This window comes from Scomber japonicus, chromosome 7, assembly GCF_027409825.1.
Source record: "Scomber japonicus isolate fScoJap1 chromosome 7, fScoJap1.pri, whole genome shotgun sequence".
Taxonomy (NCBI): domain Eukaryota; kingdom Metazoa; phylum Chordata; class Actinopteri; order Scombriformes; family Scombridae; genus Scomber; species Scomber japonicus.
Window position 1 is genome coordinate 5,154,831 of NC_070584.1, and position 14,049 is coordinate 5,168,879.

The 14,049-nt window shown below is 39.7% G+C and overlaps 1 protein-coding gene across 6 annotated transcripts in view; it reads left to right on the plus strand.

Annotated features, from left to right (window-relative positions):
* The window catches only part of nlgn1 (neuroligin 1), a 304,952-nt gene that overhangs the window by 36,985 nt on the left and 253,918 nt on the right, over nt 1-14,049 (plus strand). For 2 of the 6 annotated variants that reach the window (XM_053321680.1, XM_053321679.1), the window contains one exon: nt 4,209-4,224. The exons of 3 other annotated variants lie outside the window; for them this stretch is intronic. In XM_053321680.1, coding sequence (XP_053177655.1) covers nt 4,209-4,224 — 16 coding nt within the window. Of the gene's footprint in view, nt 1-4,204; nt 4,225-14,049 lie in introns of all 6 variants that reach the window. One more of the 6 variants, XM_053321683.1, reaches the window with a different exon arrangement.

Sequence of the window (14,049 nt, forward strand, 5' to 3'; positions counted from 1 at the left end):
CGTTTTAACTATTTGTAGACGGAAAGGCAGAACCAGGTCACTTGTTAGTAAAACATAATTTTATAATTCTAAATTTTAACAACAAACAAGTCTTGCTGGTTTTTCCTGGTGAGGACCAGTAGTTGTTGCCCCCCTCTAAAAATCTAGAGAAAGTCTACTATAAAGAAATATAAATATAAATATAAATTAATTAAATAATGCTAAATAATTATGAAATAAAAAGTATTTGCTTGTAAAATGCGCCTGTTAGTTTCTCAGCACCTGTCAGCATTCATTATAAATCGATTCCAAATGGTGTTTTATTAATTTCTTGATGTCCTGTGTGCAGCGCTGGCCCAATGACAGTCAACTCAAACAGCACTTGACCTGAAGCTGCTCTCTGATTGGCTTCCTTCAGTTTTCCCAGGGTAAAGGCGGGTAAAGGTCAGTGCGCCCTCGACACGCCCCACTTTTATGTTTTTTAATTTAATGTGATTGGACTATTCTGGCTGTCACTCACATCCCCGTCAGCTGCTGTAACTACTGTAACCAAACTCTTTCTCTCTCTCTCTCTCTCTCTCTCTCTCTCTCTCTCTCTCTCTCTCTCTCCATATATATGTATATATATACATATTTATTTATTTTTTTTAACTTCATAGTAGTAGTTTCAGGAATTTACGTTAAAGTGGAGCCGCGGAAATTAAAAAAGATTATTTAGTAATTTCTCTACAAAAAGACAAAAAGACCATAAAGCAGTTTGGACCGACCGGCTTCTGCAGCTACAGGTGATAAAGGACGAGCTGAGACCCGGAGCTTCTCCCACTGCTATTACGATAAACGGAGCTGGCTAGCTGGATTCAGTGTGAGTTATTCCTTTTATTGCTTTATCTGCTCGCACATTTAAAGTGTCAGCACTGAAACGTTGTGGACATTGACAGGGGAACAAGACCTAAAACATCTTTCTGAAAAATGCAAATAGAACGCTGCAGCCATAAAGACAATAGCATGAAGCTAAGTTTTTTTAGCAGGCTTAACATTGCTGAGCTCTTTCTGCAGCTGGCCATATCTGGCCAGCCGTTATTAATATTGTAAATGGTTAAAAAGATTTTATAAAAGACATAACTATGAATAAAGTATACAAGATTAAAATGCATAAATACTGGATAAGAAATGATGGCAGTAACTTTGACTGTAACATTTAATTTGGGGTACATTTCATTATTAAAATAAAAAGTTAAATAAGTTATGCTTAATCACAGCAGTGTATAGAGCTTAATGCGCCATCTATTGTCCTGTTTAGGTATTACAATAACTAACAGATTACAGTGAAATCAGGACTGAAGACACAACTAAAATATAGGTGGTGTCTCTTTTGAAGCATATTACCTTATTGGTAACTCAGCTTTAACTGCTGGTAACTTTAGGTGATGTGAGTGAAATGGGCATTTTATCATATCTCATAATTTTTTATTCTTCTCTCTGTGGTCTGAGATACCATACTGGGACAAACAAGGGAGCATTATAGTGTGTAGTGTTTTTAGATAGGGTTTCCTTTCTTCTTTTTATTTTTTTGCTGTGGTATTAAGTGGTGCTATGGTTTGTTTGACACTAACCTAGGACCACCAACCATAAAACTGCGTCCCCCCAAACATTTTTGTCACCAGCCGCCACTGGTGAGGACATACTTTTTTTTTTCTTTTCCATAATGCAACACTGCTATAACAGCTGCTGTGTACTTAGCCTATAGATCTGAGAGATAAATCATTTTGAATGTAGCATAATCAGTAAAGCAAATGTATATTATTTCAGAGATACCAGTTATTTAGTACCATAGTCCTTGATTGTCTAAACAGAACCAGTGGGATTTAAAACACCAAAATGTTTACATCATCAATTATCTACTCTATCATCAACTTCCAACTAACATAATATAAGTGCTCAACCCAATAGGTAGTACAGAATCTGCCACAATTACATGGACAGCTGTTTTCATTGGAACATGACCAAGCTAGCAGTCACACATCCAGCCTTGTGCTATCTGTTGACTGGTGCTTTACCCCTGTAATCTCTAATGCTGTGCTACACCAAGCCAAACTAGTATAGTAAGTAAAGGTGCTGAACTCAAATATTTCCCAAATTCCATTGGTGTCTTTTGTTCATCACATAGTAGAAAGATTCCATTGTCTGGGGATGTTTCCACAGATCACATGACGTTGTCACTGGATGAACTGATTTGCAATCTTGATACTAACTACTTGTTACTAACTAGTGTGGTCATATCGTTAAAAACTAAGAAAGACACAGGTGAAAAACTGCAGTTTGTACTGAGTTTTGTTATGTTTGACTCTCCAATAGTCAGTCTGCTGGTTATCAGATGGATAGATCTAGATTTGCTTCCAATTAAATTGTCATTCCTAACTAATCCCAACAAATCATTCTGCAGAAAAAAGGAGAAAAGCTCAAATGTATTGTCCCAGTGTTATCACTCTGTTGCCATAGTGGCTAACTGAACCAAACTTTAGTAAAAACCCTCCAGAGCTCAGATAAACCACCCAGAACCGGCCAACTGTGAAAGCACAGCTAAGACAGTCAATTATCCTTCTCTGTGTGTGTGTATGTGTGTGTGTATGTGTGTCTCTCTGTGTCGTTCAGTCGGGTCACGGAACCGGTTGACTCCATGTTGCATCCGTCTCTCTGTCAGCCAGCCGTACCAGTGCTATGATGGTTAATTAAGAAGTTGTGGAATGGCAGACAGCTCTCCGTGTTGCCACACAAAACCTCTCCAACTTTTCATGACTGTGAATACAAATATAAGTGGACCGTGTGTGTGTGTGTGTACTGTATGAGTGTGTATGTGTGTTGTCTTTAATATGACTGCAGACTCAGGTAATTAGTGAAATCTCACTCCATGATCTCTCAGTCAAGAGTCAATTAGCCTGCGGTATGCGGACTTGGCGACGACAGTCTTGTGTTACGAGGAGGTATTTGTTAATATGTGTGTTTGTGTGTGTAAGTGGAAATGGGGGTTGCATGTTGAGGTGTTTGACAAGTATTAATTACAGCAGGGCTTGTCAGAAACTCGGGTCAGACAGAGAGAGGACAGCTCCAAACAAAGTGAGGGTGACAGGTTATTATATAGTTCATGTTTTCAAACCAAATAACTGGTCATCCAATTGAATGAATTCATCATGATGCTGTTTTAGGTCATGCTTTGCTGTAGCATCATTTTCATACATACTGTAGATCCCAGTCTGAGTTCAAAACGTCACTCTGCTGATATCTCACATAATGTTTTATTATTGTTTCGTTAAATGGCGGGCAATGAGCTTTTTTTGTTTTGTCATGCTTTTGTAATGTAGTTAATATTCAACACATTTTTTCATAAAAAAGGTGAGTTTAATACATGAGTGGTGGAACCAGGTGGGGAGTTCTGGTCCTCTGAAATGAAGCCAACGAGGAAGTAACTTAGAACTGCATTCTATCAAAAGGCCACCTCAGTAAACGTTTTCAAAATGTGTTTATTGTCTCAATCGCTAGTTTAAAGCCTTCTTCAATGCAGTATGATGTTCATTTGTGACATCGGCCTCCCTGATTTTATATTTGACGATAAAGCAGGGTATGCATTAGGGCGTGGTTACGTCGTGATTGACAGGTTGATTGACCAATGTCCTCGAGATCCAGCCCTCGCAACCAATCGCAACCTTCCCGCTCCGCTCATGGCCCCGCCTCATGCCCATATAAGTAGAATCCGTGTTTTTATTTTTCCCAGCATGCACCTGAAATTTTCAAATGGCGCTGCCTAGATTCGAAACTATTGGCTTCCGAGCAGCAGTCCACAAACCAATGGGTGACGTCACGGATGTTACGTCCATTTCTTTTATACAGTCTATGGGTGGAACTGACATTTCCCTTGAAAGTCTTGAGGTGGGAAATTGGCGGTACAGATTTTTCTAACCATTAAGTAGATTTCTGGGATAAACTTCATGTCAAAAAAGGGGCTTAAGACTTTACAATTTTGAATTTACAATCCACGTTTACTTCCTCGAGTTCCTCTATGAATTTGCTATCCCCAGTGGTGTCATTTGCTCTAACTCTTGAACCTTTATCATTTAAAATTCACTTTTTGCTTGCAGCAGTGACCATGAGTTTTACCAGATCTACCGGGATTGAAATTTTAAGAACTATAACTGCAATATTAATCATATCTGCTGTAAGTCAATATAAGCCAGATATCAGAGATAGCCGGTGTTGTCGTCCTCTCTTCCACGTTCATCACAACTCCATTAAAATGCTTTGTAAAAATTGTGATTAAATTCAGTATTTTATTCATCCAATCAGCTGTCCAGTAATGTTTTTATAATCCTTCATTTCCTGCAGTCGTGAAGCGTTTTTCCCTACCATTAAATATACAGCGAGTATCACCCTGCCGTCAGCGACTGCTAACCTTAAAGACTTTCATTAGCCTGCCTTGAAAAGCAGATTTTTAGTGTCCCACGAGGGTCTAGCTAATGTTCCAGGGGCTTTTCCACCTTGAGAAGACTAAGACTGCGGGGCTGCACGCCAAAATGGTCACATTTAGAGAACCTGTGACAGCTCAGACTTTTAGCATCTTATTATTGTCTAAAGATTTTTGAAGAGGTTTTTACAAGCCATCTCAGTGCTGCTTCTGTGCTTCTTTTTCCATCCATCCAAACCAGCAGCTTCAGGCTTAGATTACAGGAATCACTGCTGAAGGAAAAAACCCTACTATCAATTTAAAACCCTGCAGTTGATATCTATTCCTGGCCCCCATTTGTTCCTTCCAGTGCCTCGACCACATGCGGGCCCCTCCCAGGGACCCTTCCTGCCTTGGTTCCTCGCAGCTCTAGTTGTCTGTAATGAGCAGCTTCAAACCTCATTGCCCCCTCATTACAGTCGGGGGGGCTGCTGGGATTGCTGCTTCTTTCTCTTCTCTCCAGGATGTCCCTATCAAAGAGTCAGCTTACTCACTGCTGGACATAGGTAGACTTCTGAGGGACTTTATGACGTGTGTGTGCGTGTGTGTGTGTGAGTTATGGGGTACATCAGCAAAAGATCCCCGGTATGTATTGTATATGTGTGGCTTTGCCCGTCTTCCCAGGTTTCTTCCATATTTCACTCACAACCCTTTTTGTTGGTTCTCTTTTAATCTCTTCATACCTGCTTTTAATGAGTATTTGGAAATAATAGTTGTACAGCGTTTCTTCTTCTGTTTAAGTATTTCTTGCATAACATGCACTCTCATTTTAATGCAATCCGGCAACTGTGGGGTCCGTCAGTTCAAGGACGTACAAACTGAAGCTGGAGGTGGTCATCTGTTGGCTTTAACTGTCAATTAGCACAGATGAATGATAGATGTAGTGGTTAAGTAGTCATCCGGCTGAAAAATACCCCCATCACTCTCTCTCTCTCTCTCTCTCTCTCTTTTTTTGTCATCTTGGCTCACGGTGGTCAACTCAGCAGTATACAGTTTACAGTCATATAAAGCTCAACTTCGATATAAGAAGTGGGTTGAAAAGTAAGTTGTCAGAGAGGTGGTGAGGTCTGTAATGAATTTGAGCTTGTGGATCTTCTTAGCTCTACAATTAATTTCGGATTTTTTTGCAGCTGGTGAATGCAGATGCAGCATGTGCGGTTAAAACCTTGATATGACATGACACCCCTTCCTTCCGGCTTCACACTAGCAATTTTGAGCAGATCACGGCTTTCTCTTTTAATTGGCTGATCTTTCCACGACTCCTGGCCCCACGATTGGCTGAGTAGAGAGAGAGAGAGAGGAGAAAGACAGAGAGAGAGAGATGAAGTGAGAGGTTTACCGCCGCTGGCCTGCTGCTGATTTAATGACATCACGGCATCTTCTCTCTCTCTATATTTCTCCCATTGCTTTCCTATCCCAATCATGTTAATGCCGTCCTGACTGATGGCTTTTACATCGCTCCGCGCGCGCGCGCGTGTGTGTGTGTGTAGCGGCGAGCAGCACATCAGCATGCCGGCGCTTTCACACAGCTAGTAGGGAAAGAAAAGATAGATACTGTGTCTGCAAACGCTTCTTCAACCCACAAAATAAACATTTAACTATAGATTGGTCCAAAGTGGAAATCTAATAAATCAGCTGTTTGGTTTAAGGGGGTATTCTAGAAAGGGCACATGCCATATTCATGCCAAGCTGGGTCCAAATTCACAGTATACCAATACACCCTGTTGCCAAATCCCTCTGTTTCATTTCCACATCCAATCCAATCCAGTTATGCTACTAATCCGCCTCCTATGTTTTTCCCTGTGCTCCATTAGAGCCTCACTGTGATGTATCTGCACTGGGATGCTCTATGTAACATATCCCCCGGCCATTTGTTTTTGCCTACTTAACTGCGCCGCACCTGTCTCCCTGGAGAACGCCCCTCCACCCCCTCGCGGCAGGTAGCTCATTCCAGCGCTGGCGGCCACCGGGGCTCAAGACTTTATTACCCACACAGGCCAGGGGAGGTATTTGTGCTCCCCGTCTTCTCTGTAGCATACCTTTTTGAAGCTAGGAGGACTTAGCAGGTTATTGGCAAAGCAGAGTATTGAGCCCTGGAGAGGAGCTATAGAACCTCCTACGTTTAAATTTAGCCCCCTCTGTTTTATCTCGGCTTTCTCATTAGCAGCACTGGAGACTAATTGTTACTGGTTAAGTCTTTATTGCTGTGGGTGCTTTCACTTGTTCGTCTCTCTCCCTCTGTTTCCCTCCTTCTATATATCTCTCTCTCTCACTGTTTTTTCTCCCTTCTCTTTTCCAATTGGCACAATGGCAGGGGCGGCTCTTTGTATGGCGGTAATTAGCTTTTATGGTGTCGCTATGAACGGGTTCCTTTCATTCCTGCAGCCGTCACTCTGCTCGGCCTTGTCACTTTATCACCCTGCCATGCTCTGGGCAATTAGTCTGGAGCCCACCTCCCACCCTATCCCACTCCACCCACTACCACTGCCACCATCGTCTAGCCACCATCGTCCTCCACCTTCCAATCAAGCCAGCCTTCGCATAGGATAATTGTCAACACACAACAAACAGGAATTAATTATGCTGGTTGCATGTTGCATCGGCGCACAATTGCTAATTGATTTGCCCTCCTTTTTGTGTCGCGTCTGCACTCGTCAGAATTACACCCGCAGTGTGCAGAAGTCTTCTCACTAAGCTCGCTTTGGAAACATAATTTGTGTACTTACCAAGACTCATCTGCCCACACACACATCACACATTCTCATTGAATGCTGTCCCTCATTTAAATTAACTGCAGAAAAGACTCAAAAAGAAAAGGATATTAGGGATGAGTATTTGTTGCTTGAAAGTGGACACTGTAAAAGACTGTAAAACAAGTATAAACTCATTTTTTAATGATGCCTCCATGAAGAACTCTCTGTTATGTAAACTAGGTCCTTATGGAAAAAAACTCCTAATCAAATGATTGTATTAATACCTGGATGATGCTTTGAAGTGAACGGCTTCTGAATTAAACAAGAAAAACTGTGAAAAAACGAGGCGGCTCACATGCACATGGTTTTGATTTAACAGCACTTTGATATCTGCACCCCCTGCCAAGCCCCCAACCTGCTCTACCCCATGAGAATTAGAGAATGTTTGCTTTAACTGCACTCTGTTATTCAGTAAACAGAAAGTATGACAGGTGTGAAACGTGTGAAACGTGCACTCTTTACATGTGTGAGGGGGTAAATAAAAAGAAAGGATTGAACTATTAGAATCAGGCACAGCTAGTACAGCTAGAAGACATGAGCTCGTAGATACAGGCAAACTTAAACATCTAAACAGGCAATTGTTGGCTACTCATAGCCACGAGGATAGAAACAATTAATGACATATGGTTACATCCAAGTGACAAAGGCCTATAGAGGCCTTTTGGAATTCTGACTAGGAAACAGTGTCTGCAATGGGAGGAGGTCAGTGTGGTGACGAATAATGTTGCTTTAACGTGTCATTCATGGATGTGCTGGAAGAGCTGGATATAGCGCCACCGACTCTTTCTGTTATGAATTTTTAATCCATGGAAGTGTTATGTTTGTTAAACTTTCCTTAAGCCGAGAGAAGTGATTTAAAAGTCTATGACGTCATTACAATATAAAGTCTGTGGGCCAAGTGGGACACTACTGAGCATATTCAGTAGGCCGCATAACAGGGAATTAAACCAGGAAACTAGAAACTTTTTTTGGTGTATGTGCCTGCCGAACAATTCTTATAGGACTGAATGGGTGCCATTTTTAGTCTGCTATCCAGCTCTTATAATACATCCATGGTGTCATTGTGGAAGGTGTGATGCTTTCTGAAGCAGGCATGGCATGATATCTGGGGAAAAAAAGACTTAACCTATGTTCCTATGATAACTGTTCCATATTCACTATTTTAAACACTTAATGTCTGCTAAGTGTCTTCTTTGCACAGTGAAGGTCTGCACTGTAATCACAGCAGCATGAGGAGTGTGTATTTGGTTAGTGTGAGCAGCTGTAGCAGTAACATCTTAGCAAACATGAGAAAAATGTAAGAAAATACTTACTGTAATATCAATAATGGAAAGTAGAAAAGATGCCTGATGTTTGACTTGAAAACTGAGATTAAAAATATGCCTTCTTCAATCAGTGTGTAACAACCATAAGTTGAATGAAGACCTGAAAAAGTAAGCCTTTATTAAAAGAAAGTCATTTTCCTGCAAAAGATATTCACAATCAGATAATTTATAGTGCATCAAATCATAAAAATATGGCAAAACAACACAAATTTGATTACAATTTCCTGAACTTAATTGATTATGATCTTTCTTATACTTGAAACTTTATCTTAATTTGACCACAGTTGATCAGAAACATCCACCAAATGTTGCTTGGCAATCATTTTGATTCCACCGTTCCACTAAGAATGACAAATCCCAACCCAAGGGAGCGTTTCAACTCCTGGGACCTATTGGCGCTCTTGTCACTGAGCTGTGGTCTTTCCTTCTTAGCTCGATTATTGATCTGCTGCTTAGGCAATTAGTCTAATTTACCCCTTCTTATCCTTTCTCCTCCCCGCTCCAATCTAAAGCTCTTAGAAAATACAGAAGGATTGCCTGGAGTCAAAAGAAGCCAAATTACCTGCTCTTTTTTTCCTTCCTTTACTGTGATTACCTGCCAGCTACAGGGGTTGAGAAAGGTTTCGACTGTTTATACAATTCAATCATCCCTCCCTTTCTACCTCACTCTGCACCCGAGGCTTGCAGACCAGTGACACTGCTGCCTACACTAGAAAACATGGAAAACAATGGAGATACAAGAGCAGACACTTGATTTAGCTCTCTTGTCTATATAAGTAGGAAGCTTAGAGTGGACTGCCCCTTCATTTAAACTTGAATAACCTGGTGGCTACGGGAAGCAATCTAAAGTTTGAAGCCTGAAACCACTGAATGTCTGTTCTTAATTGAATTTATGGTCCTTTTGCTGCTGGTCGTGGTATAATTATTTAGCTACAGGTTCAACAGTTACAGTTATTGAAATATTGCACTTGTTTGCTGCGATTACATATGTGTTACTCCTAAGATTGATCATTTCTTGTGTATGGAGTTCTATCAAGTGTAGATTTCCCCTGTCAGTAATGACAGTTGAGCCACACTTGTCGAATCATCTTTTATAAAAACCTGGAGGATTGACAAAGACCAGCTTTGCAGTTTATTGAAGCTGCACCACAGTTTAACTCCACTACCTACCTCAGCTGCCTTTCATTTTTCCTGCCAGTCTGACATTGACCCCAAATTGGCCATTCTCCTTATTTCGGCAATCCTTGTTGTGCTTGCTTTACCCAATTTTGTGTCTCTTTTCTTCCATTCTTCTTGTAATGGAATAAAGAAAGATTCAGCTGATCAAAACAGTTGGTGCTGGTTAGTCTGTTTGCTGTGGTTGTGTTCTTGCTGTCTTTTTTTTCTTCTAGAAAATAAACAGCTATGTAGCCTAAAACATGAAGTGGTTATGATAAGACAAGTAAAAGTTGCAACTGCTGCGTTAATTAACTGTAAAAACATTAAATTCAGACAGAATAGAAGTGATTTTTAGGGACAAGTGAGTACAACTAGTGATGCTATTGTATACTTAAATGAGCCATCAGTAGGAGACTAGACGCCATCCATCCACCTTTTTTGTCAATGAGTCATTGGTGGTATGTTCACAAAGGCAGTAGGCCTGTCACAATAATTACATTATCGATTTATCATAAAATAACGTAATTATCAACATCATCATGTTTATATATGGACTTATCATATGATACATGGACATGACTTTGATCATTTTTTTAGCTCAATATTGCCACACTTCAAATTAGCAGTTAAGAGGCTATTCATGTCATATTGGCTAAGCGAGTAGCTGCCTCATGCCTCACTGTGTACGAATTAAAGGTAAATAACTCTGTCCCGATCCATAATGGCAATCTGTGTTTTCACAGAAGCATAGCACCCACTCTCCATTCCCATCCCCCCTTGCATTATTATGCTATTATATTATCATTATATCAGTGGTATAAAATGATCTTTAAATAACAATAATATCGTTTATCGTGATTATTTCTGAGACAATATGTTGTCCAATAAAAGTAGTTAAAAGTAGAGTGTTTTAAACCATCTCTTTGATCTCACATCTTCAACATGCCAATAAAGTTTAATGAATGGAAAGAAAAAAAACAATAAATGTACTCAATGATCCTTGCGTCTTTCAAATCCAGCTCATATATGTTCTTTTCATCCTACAGAGGATTAAATATCTGAAGTAGCATCTTCTATTATTCTTGAGCTTTAAATGATAACGGCATGTTGCGATGTCGTCAGCGGGGGGGGGGGCTCGAGTTCAATCCTTCAGAAAACAACATCCAAGTGATCCAAATGCCAGTCTTTGTTAGATAACAACACTGATACACACCCATCTGTAGCGATGGCACATCTCCGCATCCTGACATTTGGTTAACTGGGAGGAGAGAGGGATAGAGAAGGGAGGGAAGGGAGCATCACTTTATTTAATTACTGGGTGTCGCTGTGTTGAGGAGGCCATTACAAGCTAATGACCGTTGCCAAGATTTCCTCACAGCAGCAGTGACAGCAAAGACTTATCCAGAGGTCACAGTTGCAGGGTTGCACTCGGGCTTCCACGGTGGAAGGATTTATGTGTGACGATGCACACATAAGCACTGAGTGTGTAGTTACATATCTGGTCATTGACTGATAAGGCAGCGTCAGCTATTTCTAGATAAAGCAATGTTCCTCTTTGTCATCATTTTAAAAAATATTTTACGTCGTCTCATCAAATCGACTTCATTAATGTACCTATTGACATACTCTTCATGGCCTCCGCTGATAATTTTTAACTTAAGTGTCTGAGAAAGAAAGAAAAAAACCATCATCAACATTTTTAGTCAGCTAATGAAGCAGTAACAGTGATGATTGTTTTCCTACTTGCAAGAGAGTTTGTATGAAACTAATGACTTCTAAGCGATAATTAATTGATCCTCGGCCACCTGAATAAGTAGACTTTTAATAAGAAGTGACAAGAACAAGAAGTCTCAATGTAACCATCTTGTCACCACGCAAGGAAGTCACTGCTATGATTTGTTTCAGCAGTGCATATGTGCAAGTCATATGTAAAAATGGTTAAGCTTTTATGAAATTTGATTTGGGTTTTTAACACCCAGCAGTCCCCAAAATGGTGAGGATACACTGCAAACCCATTTAGAGTTAAGTCACATATGACATAGATTGGTCATGTTAACCTACCTGCAACTTCTGTCCTCCTGGGTCAATTTCAATTATCACCCAGTTCTGTGTTAGACCTTTTTAGCCAACTTCATTCCAACTTTACACTTATATTTGGACATTATGGTCAAAAAAGGCCTCATTTAAATAAGATTACACCTCATGAAAGCAGAAATTGTGAATTATTTTAACTAATCACAAACTGGTATATGTCAAAGTTTATGTCACGATACAGTTTTTCAGATATTTGAATGGTGACACATAATCATAACTTTTATCCTTTCTATCCCGTTTTTGGAAGTAATGGCCAATAGGCCTCATTTAAATGAAATTATGCTTGATTTTTTAGTTTGAATCATGAATTATTTTAAGTAAATCTTAAGTCAGAGAAAAATATGTTGATGAATTATCACAGACTGCTAAATGTCAAAGTTTAGTCAACCATTTTAAACATTTGAATGGCAGCACATGAATTCAAAGTTGACTGTTTACAAAGTATAAAGCACAAATTATCACACAAATCAATGACAGTAGTGATGATTATACTTGCAAAGAATATAGTATGTGTTCTGGCAATACTTATTTATCAAGAAGCACAAAGCCAGTACATTGTCTTTCTCTAGTTTATTTAGTCGTCTGCAGATGGACTCCTGGCTGTCTCAAGCGTAAGACCGAGAGCGAAACACCCATGTGAATTTTCAGGCAATTAGATGAAATAAATCCATATTTCTGAAATTAAAAATTAAATTTTTAAAATTTTGACCCGAGGACAACAAGAGGGTTAACACATACGATACAAAGACACAGCTTCTTTAAGGACTATTTTCAGTATATTTCTCCAGAGTATCTTTGAATACCAAGGAGCAAAAGCAGCACAGGGCTATGGTAGTGTAGCCACCGATAGGCTCGTGCAAGCCTCCATGGCGCCATTCCCAAGCATGGTGGAGTAATATTTTTCTCTCTAATATGTATTTTCCAGATGCTTGAGGTGCTATTGATTGCTGTTTCTCCAGCTCTCAGGTTTTTACTTTGAGATCCATTATGTCTGTTCCTTGGGGCCTGAAAAGGAGTGCTGAGTTTACTTTGGTGCTTTCATATAAATGTGTACCACACACACACATATACATACACATAAAACCCCCTCTCTGGGCATTGTGTCAGTCAATGAAATGGCTGCATATATTGTCGTGCACCAACGTGTGATAAATCTCACATTGAAAGCTTTGCATAGTGCATTATTATGTCAAGGTTTTCTGAACAGGTAGGGCTTGACAACAGTATCAGGAACACGCTGCTGTTAAGAGTCACTCTGGAAAGACTTTTTTTTAGTCATCACAGTGTGATATGTTGTTTGTGAGTCAGGGCCCATTGTATGTTTAATTTCTTGAAGGACATGCTTGTTGGGCTACACTGTATGTTAACTATTAAGTTGTTTCTGGAGACTCACTTCATTTTGAGTGAATTCAGCTAAACTAACTGTCACATCTGATATTTTGTGCAATTACAGCTCACTGACTTTGTGATTTAGTGTGACACGCAGGTTATTGCTTTGATTTTGAAACCGAGTTGTGCAGGAAAAATTCAACTAAATTGATCTTTAATCTGCAAATACGAAGACCCCCCCCCACCCCCACGCATAGCGCCAACTTACATTTTGGCATTGACAGGAAGTGGTTAGAATGACGCCAATGTCACTGCAGAGAAAGTTCATATTGAATTAATTAATCTCCAGAGATATGTGAAGCTGCTCTCCAATCCTAAACATTCATCCTCATAATCAGGCAAGAACTTTTCATATTGGATGTCTGATGATAAATTCCAATTCAAATAAGAACACTGTTGTGCAGTGGATTATGTTTATGTAAGCATAATTGAAAAAGAAAACAGGTTATCTAAAAGGTTATCTTTATATCTACAATATCTGCATTTGGCAACCATGGTTCAGATCATTTACAGGGAATACTATTATGGTTATGGTTTTAAGTAAGTAAACAATGATTGCATGTGTGTGATGGAGTGTACTTCCAAACTTGGCTCCAAACAGTGTCATTGGATGTAAATCATTTCCTGGAGATTCATCTAATATGAAAAAGCTAGATAATCAGATTAGAATATTAGTTTTATGTCCAACATATTTTTGAATCTGATTTCGCTGTAGTGCAGGCATGTCCACACTATTCCATAAAGGCTTGCAGGTTTTAGTTCCAACCGATCAAGAGCACACATGATTTGACCAATCAACTGTCTGAGAAAAGACTGAGATCAGCTGATGAAATGAGTCAAGCCTGGTATGCTTCTG